This window comes from Alosa pseudoharengus, unplaced genomic scaffold, assembly GCF_046254945.1.
Source record: "Alosa pseudoharengus isolate Yale_2024_CS ecotype anadromous, Long Island Sound unplaced genomic scaffold, YU_APseudo_1.1 YU_APseudo_1.1_scf_21, whole genome shotgun sequence".
Lineage (NCBI taxonomy): Eukaryota > Metazoa > Chordata > Actinopteri > Clupeiformes > Clupeidae > Alosa > Alosa pseudoharengus.
Window position 1 is genome coordinate 3,090,931 of NW_027468674.1, and position 22,040 is coordinate 3,112,970.

General features: G+C 38.3%; 1 protein-coding gene across 1 annotated transcript in view; it reads left to right on the forward strand.

Annotated features, from left to right (window-relative positions):
• Positions 1 to 22,040, forward strand: part of LOC143138676 (P2X purinoceptor 4a-like) — a 103,055-nt gene that overhangs the window by 54,773 nt on the left and 26,242 nt on the right. The window contains exons 4-5 of the mRNA XM_076299096.1: positions 21,492 to 21,564; positions 21,693 to 21,789. Of these exons, the coding sequence (XP_076155211.1) occupies positions 21,492 to 21,564; positions 21,693 to 21,789 (170 nt within the window). The remainder of the gene's footprint in view (positions 1 to 21,491; positions 21,565 to 21,692; positions 21,790 to 22,040) is intronic.

Consider the following 22,040-nt stretch of genomic DNA (forward strand, 5'->3'; position numbering starts at 1 on the left):
GTTTTTACGTTAAACGGTTGAAGCTGCATTAAGCGCGTTAGAAGAAGAATAAGAATAAGAAGAATAAGAAGCCTAGGAAGAACAGTACAGTGCATTTTCATGCACTGTAATAAGAAGCCTAGGAAGAACAGTACAGTGCATTTTCATGCACTGTAATAAGAAGAAGCCTAGGAAGAACAGTACAGTGCATTTTCATGCACTGTAACTAGAAAAGCATTTCCTGAAGGAAATACAGTGCATGAAAATGCAAAAATATGATGAGTTCATATGGTTAAATTATTTGATTGGTAAATAAGGTTTAATATAGTTGGAATGACTGAACAGTTAAATAGGTTGATAATTGAAATCGTTAAATTATTTAGGCAGATATTTGACGATAACTAACAGTTGGAATGGCTCCAATGTTTGCTGGCAGTTATGCTAACTATGTTAACAAAGATAATAATGTTAACCAAGTTACTATGCTAACTAGCATGTTAACAATGCTAAAATGCTAACTATGTTAACCATATGACTTAGCTAACCTAGCTAATCATTTACTATGCTAACCATGTGACTTAGCTAACTTAGCTAATCATTTTTAGCAGTTTTGCAAAAAATGCTAACTAGCATGCTAACATGCTAACTATGCTAACCATGTGACTTAGCTAACTTAGCTAATCATTTTTAGCAGTTTTGTAAAAAATGCTAACTAGCATGCTAACATGCTAGCATGCTAACTATGCTAACCATGTGACTTAGCTGACTTAGCTAATCATTTTTAGCAGTTTTGCAAAAAATGCTAACTAGCATGCTAGCATGCTAACTATGTTAACCATGCTAACTAGCTACAGTAGGTAGGAGTCATAGTTGATGACAAGTAACAGTTACAGTGGCTGAACAGTTAAAAAGTTCAGTAGTTTAAAGGGTTAAATTGTTTAACAGTGAAATATTGTAGTGATGACTTTTATTTTGAAACAGTTTTTGGCAGAGGAAGCAGTTGGACAGGATGTGTAGTCTTAATAGGGCCAGTTTGTATGCTTAAAGCCTGAGACTGGCAGTTGATCCAGGTGGCCCGAACACCTGCCATAGGATTCTAATTGCTTAACGGCCGTATTGTGATGTCATAATCATAATGTTAAGTCAATGGGGAAATTTTGATTAGTTTTTAATTAATAGTTTAAAAAGTATAAAAGTTACAAAGTTGAAAAATACAAAGCTCACATGTCCTAAGTAAGACCTACGTAACATAGTTTGAATGAAGTTTCTACGTTAAACGGTTGAAGCTGCATTAAGTGCGTTAGAAGAAGAATAATAACTAGAAAAGCATTTCCTGAAGGAAATACAGTGCATGAAAACGCAAAAATATGATGAGTTCATATGGTTAAATTATTTGCTTGGTAGATAAGGTTTACTATAGTTGGAATGACTGAACAGTTAAATAGGTTGATAATTGAAATGGTTAAATTATTTAGGCAGATAGTTGACGATAACTAACAGTTGGAATGGCTCCAATGTTTGCTAGTAGTTATGCTAACTATGTTAACAAAGATAATAATGTTAACCAAGTAACCATGCTAACTAGCATGCTAACAATGTTAAAATGTTAACTATGCTAACCATATGACTTAGCTAACCTAGCTAATCATTGTTATTAGTTATGATAACTATGTTAATTAGCATGCTAACATGCTAATTATATTAACCATGTGACTTAGCTAACTTCACTAAACATTTTTAACAGTTATGCTAACTAGCATGCTAACATGCTAACATGCTAACCATGTGACTTAGCTAACTTAGCTAATTATTTTTAGCAGTTTTGCAAAAAATGCTAACTAGCATGCTAAAATGTTAGCATGCTAACTATGCTAACCATGTGACTTAGCTAACTTAGCTAATCATTTCTAGCAGTTTTGCAAAACATGCTAACTAGCATGCTAACATGTTAGCATGCTAACTATGCTAACCATGTGACTTAGCTAACTTAGCTAATCATTTTTAGCAGTTTTGCTAAAAATGCTAACTAGCATGCTAACATGCTAGCATGCTAACTATGCTAACCATGTTACTTAGCTAACTTAGCTAACTAGCTACAGTGGGTAGGAGTCATAGTTGATGACAAGTAACAGTTACAATGGCTGAACAGTTAAAAAGTTCAGTAGTTTAAAGGGTTAAATTGTTTAACAGTGAAATATTGTAGTGAGGACTTTTATTTTGAAACAGTTTTTGGCAGAGGAAGCAGTTGAACAGGATGTGTAGTCTTAATAGGGCCAGTTTGTATGCTTAAAGCCTGAGAATGGCAGTTGGTCCAGGTGGCCCGAACACCTGCCATAGGATTCTAATTGCTGTGATGTCATAAAGGGCAATGTTAAGTCAATGGGGAAATTTTGATAGTTTTTAATTAATAGTTTAAAAAGTATAAAAGTTACAAAAATGAAAAATACATAGCACCCATGTCATAAGTAAGACCTACGTAACATAGTTTGAATGAAGTTTCTACGTTAAACGGTTGAAGCTGCATTAAACGCGTTAGAAGAAGAATAAGAACTAGAAAAGCATTTCCTGAAGGAAATACAGTGCATGAAAATGCAAAAATATGATGAGTTCATATGGTTAAATTATTTGCTTGGTAGATAAGGTTCACTATAGTTGGAATGACTGAACAGTTAAATAGGTTGATAATTGAAATGGTTCAATTATTTAGGCAGATAGTTGACGATAACTAACAGTTGGAATGGCTCCAATGTTTGCTAGTAGTTATGCTAACTATGTTAACAAAGATAATAATGTTAACCAAGTAACTATGCTAACTAGCATGTTAACAATGTTAAAATGTTAACTATGCTAACCATATGACTTAGCTAACCTAGCTAATAATTTTTATTAGTTATGATAACTATGTTAATTAGCATGCTAAAATGCTAATTATGCTAACCATGTGACTTAGCTAACTTCGCTAATCTTTTTTAACAGTTATGCTAACTATGCTAACTAGCATGCTAATATGCTAGCATGCTAACTATGTTCACCACGTGACTTAGCTAACTTTGCTAATCATTTTTAGCAATAATGTTAACTATGCTAATTAGCATGCTAACATGTTAGCATGCTAACTATGCTAACCATATGACTTAGCTAACTTAGCTAATCATTTTTAGCAGTTTTGTAAAAAATGCTAACTAGCATGCTAACATGCTAGCATGCTAACTATGCTAACCATGTTACTTAGCTAACTTAGCTAATCATTTTTAGCAGTTTTGTAAAAAATGCTAACTAGCATGCTAACATGTTAGCATGCTAACTATGCTAACCATATGACTTAGCTAACTTGGCTAAACATTTTTAGCAGTTTTGCTTAAAATGCTAATTAGCATGCTAACATGTTAGCATGCTAACATGCTAGTATGCTAAACTATGCTAACCATGCTAACTAGTTACAGTGGGTAGGAGTCATAGTTGATGACAAGTAACAGTTACAATGGCTGAACAGTTAAAAAGTTCAGTAGTTTAAAGGGTTAAATTGTTTAACAGTGAAATATTGTAGTGAGGACTTTTATTTTGAAACAGTTTTTGGCAGAGGAAGCAGTTGGACAGGATGTGTAGTCTTAATAGGGCCAGTTTGTATGCTTAAAGCCTGAGACTGGCAGTTGATGCAGCTGGCCCGAACACCTGCCATAGGATTCTAATTGCTTAACGGCAGTCTTAATAGAGCCATATTGTATGCTTAAAGCCTGAGACAGAGTATATAGTTTAAAAGTTAAATGTAGATAGTGTAATGGATGTTGATAGACAGAAAGTTGAATGGATGTTGATAGACAGAAAGTTGAATGGATGTTGATAGGCAGATTGTTTAATGGATGTTGATGGATAGTTTAATGGGTGGATGAGTGAATGGTTTGAAGAGGATAAATTGATAGAAAGTTGGAGGAAATGTGTGTTATATCCTTGTAGAATGGAGAGACAGAGAGAGTTGGTCTAGTTCAGTAGAAAGCAGTTGATACAGGTGCAATCAGTTGAACTGATTCTTTGATGGGGCCTAGATGAGCAGCTGGAAGATTATACCAGGTGCAAATCAAGTTAATTAGTCCATTGTGATGTCATCAGCCCATGTTAAGTCTATGGGGAAATTTTGAGCAGTTTTTAATTAATAGTTTAAAAAGTATAAAAGTTACAAAGATGAAAAATACAAAGCCCACATGTCATAAGTAAGACCTACGCAACGCAGTTTGAATGAAGTTTCTACGTTAAACGGTTGAAGCTGCATTAACTGCGTTAGAAGAAGAAGAATAACTAGAAAAGCATTTCCTGAAGGAAATACAGTGCATGAAAATGCAAAAAATATGATGTAAAATATCATACAGAGTAAAAACAAACTATATTGGTTGCTAGGTAGATGAGATTTAATATAGTTGGAGTGACTGAACAGTTAAATAGGTGGATAGTTTATATGGTTAAATGATTTGCTTGGTAGATAAGGTTTAATATAGTTGGAATGATTGAACGGTTAAATAGGTGGATAATACTTAACTTAGTTAACTTAGCTAATGTTTTCATTTTTAGTAGTTATGCTAACTAGCATGTTAGCCATGCTAACATGCTAACTATGTTAACCATGTTACTTAGCTAATCATTTTTACTTAACTTAGTTAACTTACTTAACTTAGCTAATCATTTTTAATAGTTTTGCTAAAAATGCTAACTAGCATGCTAATGTGTTAGCATGCTAACTATGCTAACCATGTGACTTAGCTAACTTAGCTAATCATTTTTAGTAGTTTTGCTAAAAATGCTAACTAGCATGCTAACATGCTAGCATGCTAACTATGCTAACCATGTGACTTAGTGAACTTAGCTGATCATTTTTAGCAGTTTTGCTAAAAATGCTAATTAGCATGCTAACTAGCATGCTAACATGCTAGCATGCTAACTATGCTAACCATGTGACTTAGCTAACTTAGCTAATCATTTTTAACAGTTTTGCTAAAAATGCTAACTAGCATGCTAACATGCTAACTATGCTAACCAAGTTACTTAGCTAACTTAGCTAACTAGCTACAGTGGGTAGGAGTCATAGTTGATGACAAGTAACAGTTACAATGGCTGAACAGTTAAAAAGTTCAGTAGTTTAAAGGGTTAAATTGTTTAACAGTGAAATATTGTAGTGAGGACTTTTATTTTGAAACAGTTTTTGGCAGAGGAAGCAGTTGAACAGGATGTGTAGTCTTAATAGGGCCAGTTTGTATGCTTAAAGCCTGAGACTGGCAGTTGATGCTGGTGGCCTGGCCACCTGGCCTAGGATTCTAATTGCTTAACGGCAGTCTTAATAGAGCCATATTTATTGTATGCTTAAAGCCTCAGACAGAGTATATAGTTTAAAAGTTAAATGTAGATAGTGTAATGGATGTTGATAGACAGAAAGTTGAATGGATGTTGATAGGCAGATTGTTTAATGGATGTTGATGAATAGTTTAATGGGTGGATGAGTGAATGGTTTGAAGAGGATGAATGGATAGAAAGTTGGATGAAATGTGTCTTATATCCTTGTAGAATGTAGAGACACAGAGAGAGTTGGTCTAGTTCAGTAGAAAGCAGTTGATACAGGTGCAATCAGTTGAACTGATTCTTTGATGCGGCCTAGATGAGCAGCTGGAAGAAGATACAGGTGCAAATCAAGTTAATTAGTCCATTGTGATGTCATCAGCCCATGTTAAGTCTATGGGGATTTTATAAAAGTTAATAATTAATAGTTTAAAAAGTATAAAAGTTACAAAGATGAAAAATACAAAGCCTACATGTCCTAAGTAAGACCTACGTAACATAGTTTGAATGAAGTTTCTACGTTAAATGGTTGAAGCTGCATTAGCTACGTTAGAAGAAGAATAATAAGAACTAGAAAAGCATTTCCTGAAGGAAATACAGTGCATGAAAATGCAAAAATATGATGAGTTCATATGGTTAAATTATTTGCTTGGTAGATAAGGTTTACTATAGTTGGAATGACTGAACAGTTAAATAGGTTGATAATTGAAATGGTTAAATTATTTAGGCAGATAGTTGACGATAACTAACAGTTGGAATGGCTCCAATGTTTGCTAGTAGTTATGCTAACTATGTTAAAGATAATAATGGTAACCAAGTAACTATGCTAACTAGCATGCTAACAATATTAAAATGTTAACTATGCTAACCATATGACTTAGCTAACCTAGCTAATAATTTTTATTAGTTATGATAACTATGCTAATTAACATGCTAACATGCTAATTATGTTAACCATGTGACTTAGCTAACTTCGCTTATCATTTTTAACAGTAATGCTAACTAGCATGCTAACATGCTAACCATGTGACTTAGCTAACTTAGCTAATCATTTTTAGCAGTTTTGCTAAAAAATGCTAACTAGCATGCTAACATGCTAGCATGCTAACTATGCTAACCATATGACTTAGCTAACTTAGCTAATCATTTTTAGCAGTTTTGCAAAAAATGCTAACTAGCATGTTAACATGTTAGCATGCTAACTATGCTAACCATGTGACTTAGCTAACTTAGCTAATCATTTTTAGCAGTTTTGCAAAAAATGCTAACTAGCATGCTAACATGTTAGCATGCTAACTATGCTAACCATGTGACTTAGCTAACTTAGCTAATCGTTTTTAACAGTTTTGCTAAAAATGCTAACTAGCATGCTAACTAGCATGCTAACATGCTAGCATGCTAACTATGCTAACCAAGTTACTTAGCTATCTTAGCTAACTAGCTACAGTGGGTAGGAGTCATAGTTGATGACAAGTAACAGTTACAATGGCTGAACAGATAAAAGTTCAGTAGTTTAAAGGGTTAAATTGTTTAACAGTGAAATATTGTAGTGAGGACTTTTATTTTGAAACAGTTTTTGGCAGAGGAAGCAGTTGAACAGGATGTGTAGTCTTAATAGGGCCAGTTTGTATGCTTAAAGCCTGAGACTGGCAGTTGATGCAGCTGGCCCGAACACCTGCCATAGGATTCTAATTGCTTAACGGCTCTATTGTGATGTCATCAGCCCATGTTAAGTCTATGGGGAAATTTTGAACAGTTTTTAATTAATAGTTTAAAAAGTATAAAAGTTACAAAGCTGAAAAATACAAAGCACCCATGTCCTAAGTAAGACCTACGTAACATAGTTTGAATGAAGTTTCTACGTTAAGCGGTTGAAGCTGCATTAATTGCGTTAGAAGAAGAATAAGAAGCCTAGGAAGAACAGTACAGTGCATTTTCATGCACTGTAATAAGAAGAAGCCTAGGAAGAACAGTAGAGTACATTTTCATGCACTCTAATAAAATGCCTTGGAATAACAGTACAGTGCATTTTCATGCACTGTAATAATAATAATAATAAAATGCCTTGGAATAACAGTACAGTGCATTTTCATGCACTGTAATAAGAAGCCTAGGAAGAACAGTACAGTGCATTTTCATGCACTGTAATAAGAAGAAGAAGCCTAGGAAGAACAGTACAGTGCATTTTCATGCACTGTAATAATAAGAAGCCAGGAGATTTCAAGATAGTGGATTCCATCCACTATAATAATTACAAGACGAAATAAAAAAATGAATAAAACCAAGCTCAGATAAAAACATGAAAGCTAACAAACCACAGGTACAAGGGTGGGTTAGTGGAAGGCATCGTAGAAAAGTTTGGTTTTCAGTCTGGATTTAAAAATGGAGATGGTGGGAGAGCTCTTGATGTCTATAGGAAGACGTTTCCAGAGACGGACCGCATAGCAGCTAAAGGCTGCCTCTCCCTGCTTGGTGCGGGTGCTGGGTTGTACCAGTTGGAGTTTTTCCGCTGATCTGAGTGATCTTGAGGGGCTATATGTTTCAAACATCTCTGCTATATAGAGAGGCCCTTGGCCATTTAGTGATTTAAAAGCTAGTAAAAGGATTTTAAAATCAATTCTTCAGGTCACTGGTAGCCAGTGTAGAGATTTTAAAATTGGTGTGATATGATCTCTTCTTTTGGTTCTGGTCGATAGCCTTGCTGATGCATTTTGGATCATTTGAAGAGGTTTTATTGTTTTTTTAGGGAGACCAGTGAAAAGACCATTACAGTAATCCACCCTGCTGGTGATGAAAGCATGAATAAGCTTTTCTAGGTCTATATGATATGAAGTTTTTAACCTTCGCAATGTTTTTTAAGTGATAAAAAGCCGATTTTGTGACTGCCTTCATGTGGCTATTGAAGCTTAGGTCATTGTCAATAATGACCCCGAGGTTCTTTACAGTTTCCGCTACCTCAAAACCTTTAATTTCTAATAGTGTGGCAGTCTTTAGTCTCTGATCCTTTTTCCCAAAGATAATTACTTCAGTTTTGTCCGCATTTAGTTTAAGAAGATTTTTAGACATCCAGTCTTGAACTTGATTACTGTAAGGCAATGGTAAAGGGATTCAAGGGGAGTAAACTCATTGTGAGACAGGGATAGGTATAACTGTGTGTCGTCTGCGTAACTATGGTAATTGATGGAATGGTTCTTTATGATTTGGCCAAGAGGGAGCATGTTCCTGTTTAAACAAAAGAGGGCCAAGGATTGAACCCTGAGGGACACCACATGTTAGGGGCATAGGAGCTGAGGCATGATGACCAATAGATGCATAAAAACTCCTGTGCTCTAAGTAGGACCTAAGCCAGCAGATGACTGAGCCAGTGAGACCCACACAGCATTCAAGTCAAAGTCAACAGGGTTGAAGTTTGACAGAGTGCTGAGCTCATCTCTCAGAATAGCTGGTGGCTCAAAATGAGAGATGTTATGCGACGTAGATGAGTTATAATGTCTTATGTTCTCTACCTTGCTTTTAAAGAAAGAGGCAAATTCATTGCATTTGTCGACTGAGAGTAGCTCAGGTGCCAGATGAGAGGAGGGATTTGTTAGCTTCTCAATAGTGGAGAATAGCGCACGAGTGTTATTTGCTTTACTGTTAATGATGGTGGAGAAATAAGATTGTCTTGCTTTACAAATTACAGAGTTGTATTTGTAAAGTGTCTCTTTATGAATCAGATAGTCTGAGTTAAGTTTGGATTTGCTGCATTTCCTTTCTGTTCTCCTACATTCTTTTTTTTTGCAATTTAACTGATGGGTCGTTCGTCCATGGAGCCTTCTGTTTACCGATGGATTTTTTCCATTTTAGAGGAGCAATGTCATCCATTATATTTGTCATTCTTAACTCATTGAATGCCAAGCCGTTTTCGGGAGCTTTGTCCTAGAGTGCCAGCAATCTAGACCATTGATGTTTATTTTTGTACAGCCACAGCATTTTCTGTGTTATAGCTATGAACACGTACAATAGCTCGATTAAAAGGTCAGACTTTGAGCTCTCAGTGGGTGCAAACCGTGTATTTCTACACGCCTCTGTTCCTGAGAAATCCCAAGCTAAACAGTGGCTAGTTTTCATCAAAATCGCTGTTTTTTTCTAGAAATGGAGATATAACGTCTTTCATGAAATATGAAGTGTTGCCTGTTACTTACTCGTGTAAACATTCCGGGAAGTGATCGGTGAGACCTGGCGAGACTGCCACCTCGTGATAGACCCACGAAAATGCCTGGTTTTGACCTGACGTGCATGCGTCACTGATTCGACCCAAAGCGGCAACCGAGTTATGATAAAATGTCCAGATAAAATGTTCAGATTGTGCGTTTTCATGAGTTTCACGATCGTCATATATATCATTTCTATTCATCACAGAGTTCCCAAAATCACATATAAGGTGTATTAGAGTGTCTAGTTTCGTAATTTAAAAAAAAAGCTAAAAACGTAATATTACGTTTTTGGCACTCAACGCATGGGAAGGGCACTCAATGAGTTAAGTTAAAATCTTCCCGCAAGTTATCAGCACTCTTTGGGACTGGGGTTGTGGACTCGAAGAGTGCTTGCTCAAAAAGAACACAAGTGTTGTCATTTATAGCGCTCTTTCTGATCATCATGGAGTTATTCTGACGATAGGGGGACATGCAGACTTCCATGAAGATACAGCAGTGATCAGATAAGGCTAAATCCACAACAGATGTAGAGACAGTTACACCTTTTGTGATGACAAGATTGAGTGTGTGGCCCTGAGAGTGAGTGGGGGGCCTGTATGTGTTGTGTGCATGTTTTTTTTTTAAAGATTATCGACATGGATGTTGAAATCACCTCATATAACAATGCTGTCAAAGTGAACACAGATTTCAGAGAGCAATTCACAGAATTCTTCAAAGAAGACTGCAACTGGCAAATTGGGAGGTCTATGTACAGTTAGGGACCGTTCGGTATTTATGGAATGAACCACCGGAGGAAAATAGGGGAGGGTCATGTCTTTTTATTCTTTGTAGAGGGGAGGGTCACCCATTTTTTTTATTCTAGGAGGGAGGGTCACCCAACTTTTGTATTCATGAAAACAGCAATATTTGGGCCGTCACCCATGGCTTCGCGTCTGATGGGCCTCACACCTGGCCAATAATAATAATAATAATAATAATAATAATAATAACATTTCTCTCATATTGTTCCTCATAATCACTAAGAACCTTCAGGGTAGGCCTACCTGACGTGACAGCATGTTTCTTCTACCTCCTTCACTGACACATATGGAAAAGGCTTAAGGTCCCAAAACAACGATAAATGATCATCAAATTTCTTTATCATATTGCTCCTCATAACCTCTTTTGGAGCACGTCCGAATCCCAGGACATAAACGCACTGTAGCTAATAGACTCGAGATATAATTCAAAAGGGGACAGATAGGCCTAGGCTACTGCACTTAAAACTTAAAAAGATGAACCTTCCCGAACTTTTAAATTGCGATCAGTGACTGGCATCGGGTGAACGAAGCTTTTCGAAGTTGAACATGCAGGCTTTTAAAAACTATTTGCACACCTCCATGTCACAGGAGAGACAGTGGGCTCGCCCTTCTATGAATTCAAAAAGACGTTAGGCTATACCTTGAAGCTGGCCTATGATTTCATGGCTGAGTTTGTGGCAAAGTAAGCAAGAAAATGTTTTTTATTCTGAGTCAGGATATGGCAAGTCAATGTCATTTATTTGTCCAATGTTAGCCTTTACAGACCAGTTTCCGTAGTGCACATATTATCAATAGCCTAGTTTGAATGTCGAGTGTGTTTCTGCTCATTGACAAATAGCGTTCAGCACAATGATTCATACCCAATTAATTCCCCCTGTTAAAGTGCTTTGTCACACTAGTTTGGTTTCGTGATGTAGCCTATGATAAACGGCTTATGGCCAAATAGCCTATGTGACTCAGCAAAGTTATAGGCGCTATACAATTCCCCCTCTTAGACAAGCTGGTGTAGCTCATTAGCCTGCTATTAAAATGCACCGACAGGTAGGCCAGGTGTAAAGTAGGCTATCGCATGATTTCATGCATGTAAGTGAAAAGGGCCTCGCACAAGTTTGCAACGGCCCTGCAGCTCCTCCTAAGACAGCGGAAAAAAGTTAAAATATGTGATAAACGCGGAAAAAGTTGACAGGTATGTTTTGGTCCCGGTGATTATTTGTGAAATTGCACAAACGACAGCCTTTTCAAGGCATTTCAAGGAAGGAGTGGTAGCATGCAAGCTCTCTAATTGACCCAGTACAGAAGGCATCAATAAATTGTTGGGGAGGGTTATGCATTTTTTTCTCAATCACTTTGGAGGGTCATAGAAAAAATCGGCGAGGGAGAGTCACGTCTTTTTTGACTAACGCTCCCAAAACTCCTCCGGTGGCCCCTTAAATAAATAACGAACAGTCCCTTAGCAGCAGGATTTTCGGACAACTTTTAAGGACAGCACAAAGATATTCAAAAGAGGCATAGTCACCATAGGATGACTGTTGACACTGAAAAGAAGCTTTGAAGGGTTCAATTAGGGTAGTGTTATAATTTACTGAGTCAAGCCAGTCAAAGTCAGTTAAAAGTAAGAAATCAAGTTTGTGTGTATGTAGAGATAAGATTTATGATTAAAAAAGACTTTTTTAGTGAGTGAGTGAGTGTGTGTGTGTCCACAAAGTCCATGTAGCATCATAAACACTAAGGGTGATGACTTTGTACCCAAGATTGTATTTTATTGGTGGGCTAATTATGGCAAGTTCAGGTTTCAGGTTACATCGCAAACACTTTCTCAGAAAGCAGTAACAGTGTACCTCATACTAAGGTTGCCAACCGTCCCAAATTCCCCGGGACATCCCGTATTGTGGGTGATTTTGATTTGTCCCGACAGGGACGGCTCCAGTCCCTAATTTCAATAGCCTCAACAATGTTAAATTGAGCAAACAACAAGGGGCAGTGCAACCATGGGCGGATTATGAACTTTCGGGCCCCTGGACCCAGATGTATTAAGGGCCCCCCACTAATTGTCGCACATTTTTTTAATTTGTTTGATGTGATTTCCTGTATTCTGGTGCATTTTGGGGATGGCCAATACTAAATTCAATCAGATTCATAGCCTACATGATGATACAATGATTCCATGGAAAAGCTTGGGCTTCAGGGCCGCCTGACCCCATGGGGGCCTGGGCCCGGTAGGCCCGTGCAGTAATCCATGCCTGATTCTTCATAACTCAGGGAATTACTAACCAGCAGCATGGCCATCGGATCCATTATATGAGGATGGGACAGGACCCACTTACTTTTTAATGTTATTAGTTGGACCCCCCATTTTTACATTAGTAGTCCATGCCTATTTGTTTACTGATTTACAGGCTATAGTCAACAAAGAAACGCTAACGTTATTAATCTAAATGTCATTTTTTGCTTAACTGTGTCATGTCTGGATAGTACCCAGCTCACCTAGATCAGGGGGGACATATGGGCTCATGTGTAGGTTTAACGGGCCATGACAGAAGTGATTCATCTATTGTATTAGTGGGTGAAACGAGTGGGTAGGCCTACTTCAGTTAATAGCATCTATTAGGGGGTGAAACGAGTGAGTAGGCCTAAGGGCCAGCTCTCGGCAGGGGCCAGGGTGGGCTAAGCCTTACCCACCCAAACAAAGTCAAGAAGTAAAAGGGTTTTTTTCCTGTTTTTTTTTTCAGTGTGCAGTCTCAAACCTAGCTTGGGTGTAGATGAGTTGGTGTTAAGTGTAATGGCAGCTAGCTGGTAGCCTACACAGCTGTGCAGTAGGCTTATGCGTGTGTGTTAGGTCTGGTACACAGGTGTGCAGTAGGCTTATGTGTGTGTGTTAGGTCTGGTACGCAGGTGTGCAGTAGGCTTATGTGTGTGTGTTAGGCCTGGTACACAGGTGTGCAGTAGGCTTATGTGTGTGTGTTAGGTCTGGTACACAGGTGTGCAGTAGGCTTATGCGTGTGTGTTAGGTAGGCTAACCCCCCTCCTGATGCCTTGAAGAAAAACTGGCCATTTTTCACATAGATCTCTGTTTCTTAAAGTCACTGAGTGCTGTCGGTACGAGAACCCCCCCCCCCAAAAGAGTTGCTGCAGCTAACAGTTAGAGGCTAGGAGGCTCCAGTGGGGGGCATGATTTTAAATATGCCCCCAAAGTGTAGCACTATAGATGCCTGGCTGCTCTAACTGTTGGCAAGGATGGGCAAAAATACATCAAAATGTATTTTATAATTAAATATCAAATACCCTATCATTTTAAGTGTATCAAAATAATCTACAAAATGCATATAAATAGGCAAAACACTGTTTTTTTTGTATTTTGAAAGTAATACAAATACTCTATGAAAGGAGCATGATATGACGCATGACACTTTGCAAACCTTTATCTTTCCATTTAGTCTATTCCTTCATCAGTACACTGACTTGATTAAGTGATTAAAGTTCTCAAGAAACTTGAGGTTGGTGTGTGTGTGAGCAATGCGCATTCTTGCACTGAATCATCTTCCTGAATCTCAATGTTCTGGGCCCAGTTCCCCGAAAGCATCTTAAGCCTAAGAGCGTCGTAAAGTCCCTCTCACGAACGTCTTAAGATTTGCCGACTGTTTCCCGAAACCATCGTAGCTTAAGAGCGTAGTGAAAACACTCGTAGATCTGCGAGTGCTCCAGAGTTCTCGTTACCGGCTAAGAGCATCTTAACAGTACTTCTCACTGAGATCACCAACAGGACATACAGAGGAATTGCAACTTAAATTACATAATCCAACTTACGTTCCCATTCTTTATTGTGTTTACCTGTGATGAATTAGATTTTAGCGTGCAAAATAGCATAGCCTACATTTAATTGTCATAATAATGTGATTAAAAGCGGACAAAAATGCAATCAAGTTATGAAACGAGACGTTGCCAGAATAGTTTGCCATTATCTTTGCTAAGTGAGGGCTATATTTTATTAGGCCTAAAAGGGTACAAGCAGAGAAAGGAACGTGGTTTAGTCTGTAGGCCTACTGCATCAAACTCTAAGCCTACACATTTCCTCACTTTCTTACTCGACTTCTTTCTTATCTTCAAACGTGTTCTTAAGTGACACAGCGAAAAAGTATTGCATGGTGCAACAATTTAATCTTAAACTAGATGAACCGCATAGCGTTACAAAATATGACCGCCGCTCAGTCCTGCACATCCATTCCGCGAAAATAAATCATATTAATGAATTTGTCTCCATCTTCTACTCCATCCCCCACTCTTGAAACTTTTGTGTATGCTTGTTTGGAATGTGTGTTTGCACACATTCCGCACACAAAGTAGCCTACTGGCGCTGCAAAGGTGAATAGATTTGTTTCTGGGCCAAAAAATCTGTAACATTGTTATAAAACCTTTAAAATCTAAACAATCAAGTAGGGCAGTTCATCACAGTCCATCCATTGCAACTGGACTGATGAAAGGTACACCTGTAGGCTACATTGTATTTGGGAAAAGCAGAAGGTAGCAGCATAATGTATTTATTTATTTATTATTAAACAAAACAATCCCTGTCAGTTCCATGCAGTTTTCAACAGCTATCAAGAAGAGAGGTCATGTCATGGATTTTTGTGAATGTTTCTTCTTCTACATATGCATAAGTTTAGTCATCTAGTTCAAATGATATTCAGCTTTATTGTCAATGCACAAATTAAATACCAGTAGTCTAAAACAAAATGCCGTTTTACCCAGTGGTGCAAATAACTGACATGTCCTAAAGGGCCTTCATGAAATGCGTTGCGAGACTGTTCATACACATTTTAACGGGCAAAGTTGAAGAGCTACTGTCCGTACTGTTTGTGCAAATAATATGCTGATTCATGTTCCCTTGCATTTTGCAACCATGAGGTCCATGGTTAAGCTCAATCTTTTGACGCAATCTTTTGATTTTCACCCAGCCTAGTCCATGGTAGGCGCCCGATAGAAATATTGTTTAATTTTGCGATTGAGATATCCACGCACTGGCGCCCCCCCTGCGACGTGTTCGCCCCCCGGTTTCAGAGCTATTCTAAATGCAAAAATGCATAGAGGGAGTTATGACAAAACCGTGACTGTTAACAAACTACATGCTATATAAGGTAGGCCCTATGCTAGGCCTATTACACAACACAAATTGTCAGTAGGCTATGCTGGCGACCCAAATAAAATCTCCTTTGGAACCAATGGCTTACACCTTACAGTATCAAGCTGCCACCTCTTGGCGAAAAGTTAATAGTTTTGCATATCAGTAGTAATACATTTCACGTAGCTGTGTGAATCACAGAAAGGGCGAATGAAGTGGACACTTCTAAATGGAACCCAACCCACTGTACAGTAGCTCAAGGTCTGTGGCTAAAGCAGCCATAATGAAAGTTATCATTGTTTGGATACTTCACACACACATGTTTTTTAATCGCATAGACTACAACTACCAAGCTGGAATCAAAGCACATCGACTCCCCTCTCACACCCTAAACACACACTTCGAACAAACAAAAAGCGCCTCAGTCTCACGGAATAGCCATAGGCAAAACTGTATCTGACCGGTGTAACATTGGTACTAAATCATCCATCGCAAAGAATGATTTTTGTAGCACGTGCAACAAATATGTGTAGGTACAGCCCTGCCCTGAATACATCTCAACGTGCGCTCTAAAACATCTGGTTTAAATGGAGATGTAGATCATCACGGGTGCGTTAATAAATCTACATTGCGGCGAGTTGACACAAATTATTCACTTTGACGAATTTATGTAGTTTCAGTTACTTTACTTTGAGCCATGCTCTTCCTTACTTGAATCACCCTTGAAACTAGAGAATTGAAGTAGCCTATATGGGTGTTTAGGAATGAACGTTGACTCAGATGCTTTTTGAGACCTTGAGCAGAAATGTCCCAGCCCGGTGTTTAGGATGCATCATAGACAGGTTATCTTTCAGGTAGCCTATATATTTTCCATTAAAAAACCATCACGTAGCGAACGTGTTGTGGCTAACTCACTTAGCTCCTGTTAGTAGCCTAGGTTATGGTCATAAGCAAATGAGATGACAGTCGAAAGATACAATTAGTGCTGTTATCGATTTGCTTGGTAGCCTATAAACGCATTTATGGTTTTCTACAAATACATCAATAATCAAATTGGCCTCCATCACTCAACCATGCTAACGGTAACATTATTTTACCTACGTTCTGCTATTGATAGGATTAACGTAGCCTACCTGCAGTAAAAAACAAGCATATCCGATAAACATTCTCAGATTTATTTCGGCTTCAAGAGGAAATGGGAATTACATGTCATGCAGAAATCATCCTACCCTTAGACGTTCTCTGCGATAAACTACTTTAGCCTACAGTCTTGTCCTTGAAGGAAGCGTAGTGTCTTTCCAACCCACTTTAGATTAACTTTAGAGATGTCCGATAATATCGACCCACCGATATTATCGGCCCGATATTAGCATAAAAATGTAATATCTGTTAATATCGTTATCGGATTTTTTTTGCCTTAAAACCGATAAAATAATGCTTGCGTTCCTGAAGCGTTTACCGGCGCACAGATGATGACCTCATCAAGCTGCGTCTTGAAGCATACAAACAAGCGTGGATGGCTCCTTTTACTGTCTATGGGATGGCTGCAGTAACAAAGTTTCTCGCTCTGTTTCAACATTATGTCTGTGGTTTGGAATTGGCCATGGCCGTCGTAGCCCCTTGAGTTGGCCGTGATGCCCCTTTGAAAATCAGAGGTTTACAGGCCACGGTGCCCCCTTCTTTAAATATTCTGCTTTGCGTCCTACTAATAGCGATATATATTTAGCCTATGGCCAAATTACGCAGTGGAGAAAGTGACAGCGCAAGAAAGTGCGTCCAAATTAACCCATTCTTCTCAGTTGAACTACTCGCGAAGTAGCCTACTCATCACACAGACATCACAAGTATCACATGAAAGAGCTTTTTCTCAGCTTTTAAACGATGTTAGCCGCTAATTGCTGTGGTGAACGGTTCGCGAGAAAAGTAAATAATATCATTCAATCATAAATTCTACTGAAGGTTTTGCGTCCATCTCCCTACCCATTCATCTCGGTGGAATACTTCAGAACCCTTCGTTTAAAATATGACAAACCATATATCAGAATAAACAGCAGACCTTACCGAACAGAAAGGTGTAAATCAGTCCCCTGTACAGTTAGCCGTTCCAGACTAATCCCGTTTTGAATTTGCAGTAAATTTAAACATACATGGATGTCTCCAAATTTGGGATTTAAGTTTTACACTGTGTTTAAATTGTTCCACATTATTTCATAACGGGCCAAATACAAAACAAATATTACAAATGTCGCCTAGATATCGGTAAATCAGGGGACAGCTGACTGTAAGAGTTTGTGAAAGTAGCCCTAAAGCAACACCAAAGAGTTTTTTGTACCTTAAAATAATGTTTCCAAAATTGTTTCCGTGGTTCATCAACTCGTAACAGGGTGAACGGCACTTCTGCATTCGCTTCGCGGCCCTCTATCGGCTGTAACCGCACTATGCAAGTTTGCCAGATCGGGTAGCGGGTTTGTAGTTCGATGGAATGAGACATAAGAAACTACAAATTTGACTTGCATGATGTCGCAATACATCGTACTTTCATAAAATCATGCAACATATTCTACCTTGTCTATGGACATCGTTATTTGCAAAGCCGTTGCTGGATAAACAAATAGCGTGCGTGCAACAGAGGAAAAGTTCTTTGGTGTTGCTTTAATGATCACAAAATGCTAAGCATGCATCTAGGCTATTTGAGTTTCTTAAAGCTGAGCTGTGCTTAAATTGTTCAATACATGATTTCATAACAGGCCAAATATAAAATAAATGTTAAATATAGCCTAGATATCTGAAAATATTAGATGATCAGATGATTTACAGTTATATGTAATATGTCATGTTTTATGTTTTTGTATACAGTGATGCAGGTCTACTGCAGTGAATACAACTTTGATCATTTTTATAGCCTACTACTGTATAGTTAACTTTGGCCTTGGTGCCCTGACATGTGGCCTTTGTGCCCCCCACCAAATATGCCCAACTGAAGGCCAAGTGGCCTTGCCCCTAAAATGGTGAAATTCCAAGCCTGATTGTGGGTATTGCCCGTTATGTACTTCACCTCAAGCCTGAAGTATTTTTTGTAGCTCAAACAAATGTTTTCAAAATTGTGCAGTATAGTTGCTTGCCACAGTGTAATTGACTCATATTTGTGCATTCATTCAATTAAGGTGATTGAGTTTTAGTTAAAGAAACAGTTCATGAAGCATCCTACAAATGCAGGCTCATTTAACACAGAAAAAGGGTAGCCTGTCATACACTATGCCTGTTATTTTAGTTGGCTTTACATTCTGCTATGTTGCACATAGTTGTTCAGGTACAATGTTTTATCATTTGTGAAGAAGTCAAATTTGCCCTATTTGTTGTGGGCATTGTCAAGATTATCTCAGGGAGAGTGTAATCCAAACTGTTGTTTGAGACAATTAAAAAATAAACATGGCACTTTTTCCCTAAATTAAGTTGAAGTATTTTTCTTATTTTGCACAGACAATGTTAACATTTGGAAAGCCTTGTTGCATTCAAGAATGCATCCAGTGGGGCATCACAATAACATTAAGCATGTTGTGTTAATTCCACAACAGGAGATATGTGATGTTACCTAAATTAGTTTTGAGGAAAAATAACCCACATATCGACATCGGTATCGGCTGATATCGGAATCGAAATTTGAGAGTTGGACAATATCGGCATATCGGATATCGGCAAAAAAGCCAATATCGGACATCCCTAATTAACTTCCAACAAAATTACGTCTCACTGCAACGATGCACCATCTAGTGGACAAACGACTACTTATCGCCGATACTGGAAATGCAGCCATGATGATGATTTCTTTTAATCCTACTGAATTTGTAATTATGTATTGGCCGTTCTAATACCGATAGTATGTGGGTGCCTGTGTGTGTGTGTGCATGTGTATATGTGTGCACCACCATCTACAGGCCAATGAGTGTACAGTCACTAAATGTACACATAACTTAATTTTTTAGACCCCCCCATGGATGAAATTCTACGAAACTTGGCATACCCCCAGAGAATGTCAGGTTAATCATACACATAAAATTTGGTGCAGTTCTGAACGTCTTTACTGAAGAGAGGGGCGATTAAAATAGAATGATATTGCATTTTCATTTTTTACCGGGGGGGTGCAAATCACAAATGAGTGATTATGGGCTAGGTTGATGTGGGCCCTTGAGACCAACATACCATAAAAATGTCTTCATCCTCGGTGCCACGGTTCAGGTAGTTATTTAGGAAAAACTGCATTTTTGGGGTTTGGGGGGGCCCAGGGGGAGTGGCCCCCGGGGACCAAACAAAAACCCGGTGTTTCGGTGACCCAGTGTCCCGGGTATCGTTGACCAAAATTTCAGGAAGTAGATGACGGGAAAAAAAAAAAAGAAAAAAAAAAAACTTTGACAATCCCTATATGACCGCTGCGGCGGTCATAATAATTACTTATGAATTATTTATGTCTGTGTGTGGTATATAACCTACTTGGGATGCTTACATGCAGATGTCAAAGTGTTTCTATTTTCGTATTGATGTGAATTAATGTGTAGATCCGAAGCTTAAACGGTAGGCCTATAGCTGTGACGTGCAGTCACCTGACATCACCATCAAATCAGAGGATATTTCAGAACTATTAACGTGGACAGCTCCCCTTAAGAGCATCTTAACCCTTAGAACCCGATTGACGCAAAGTGCGTCAAAAAACACACCCTTTCTTCTCTGTTACATTGCTCCGGAACGGTTCATTGCAGCGAGATGAAACCTTTATTGCATGACAGAGCAGAAGTGGGGCTTTCCAACGAGACTACACACTTGTCTGTACGATCAAGTATGAAAATTTAAAAAAATCATGAAATTAAATCAAATTGCATCATATTTACAGTCTATACTTCTCTGCGTTCACCTGCACACACATTACTCTAGTTTGAATTACTCGCGAACCCGTGATCGCATCGATATGGCAAGCATATCAGATGAAAGAGGAGGCACAGGGCTATCCATTGGTACCATGTTTATCGACCCTTCTGGCTTATAAAACCAGTCGAAGTGACTGCAAAATAATAACGTCATGTACACAAACCAACGCTGCACACTCATTACTCTCGTTTAAATTACTCGCGGACCCGTGATCGCATAGATATGCCACGCATGTCAGATGAAAGAGGAGACTCGGAGCTATCATTTGATACCAAGTACATCCTTCTGGGTTATAAAACAGACGAAGTGACAGCAAAATAATAACTTCATATAGCTGGACTTACCCCACGTTTTTGTCTGTTCTTGTGGCAAAGCATGTTTATAATCCAATGCTATCATGTGTTTCTCTATGGCAAAGCATGTTCATATTCCGGTTTTGAGATCCTAGCAAATTCCTGCATGGCATCCAATTCAAGGCTCACATTGCATCCCAATTTGTTCAACAAATAAACACCTTTTTTGCCTTTACTTTGTTCATGGCAATGCAGTAAAAAGTTGAGAATTATTATGACTGCATACACACAGGCACGCAGGCTAACACGCAACCTCGCCCCGCCCCAGAGTATCCCTCCAACATGGCAATTATATTGCCCGATTCAGGACAGTCTGCCCTACACACACATGAAATGCATGTAGAGCTGTGAGCTTGCTGTGGTGAGATACATGTCGAAATATAAGAATTTTTATAATACACTTTTTATATTTTAATTCTTTAAAAATCAAAATAAAATCAATGCTAGTATTAATACATGAAATGATTGCAGATCTGAATAGCCTAGACTCTCCTGAAAAAAACAATATATAATATATGTGTGTGGCACTTACAATGACCAGAATAAATCCTTATGAATAAAGGTAGTGAAAATGCCCTAAAAACAGCTTAGGGTTCTAAGGGTTAAGAGCAGTACATGCGTGACGTGTTCACGCTACGAGCATGTTCGGGAAACAGTCGGAAAAACCAAATGAACGATCGTAAGATGAATCATAGAAAACCCTCTTATCGGGAAACCAAAATGTATAGGGATTTATATGTTTTAGTTTTAAAGATCATCGGCTTATAGTTTGTGTGCATATAAGGTGGCTACTCTGTCCACTCAGATCCCGAGCGCAGCATCTAATTGCTCCTCAGACAAGGACTGCAAAGTTGGAATAAAAAGTTCGCGAAGCAATGGTAAGCGAGACAGTGTTTTTTTTCTTCTTTAATTTATGGCAGAATATTATTAATGTGCTTTAATCGTGTGTGTGGTATATGGTAGTAAGCTCTACAGTCATTTGTTTTGGCTTCTTCACTTTCCGCAGGTCGGCAGACAGGTAAATGTGTGAACTTCAATCAGACAGTAAAAACATGTGAGATCTCTGCCTGGTGTCCCTTGGAAAGGGGCGATAAACCACCCAAGTAAGTCTGTTTGTGTCATGGAGGGTATCTTTGAATGAGGGGAACAGATACGTTAAAGTGAATTCTTTTGTGTAGTCAGAACTGCAGGGGAAGTGAGAGGTTTGTTGTTGTTGATGTTGATGTCATGTTTGAAACCTGAGGGGTATTTCACAAAACCTAGATAAGGGATTAAGCTGGGATTTTTAGGTTATCCTGGATGAATTTAGCCTTGACTTGGTTTCACAAAAGAGATGGCACATAAGTTACCATAG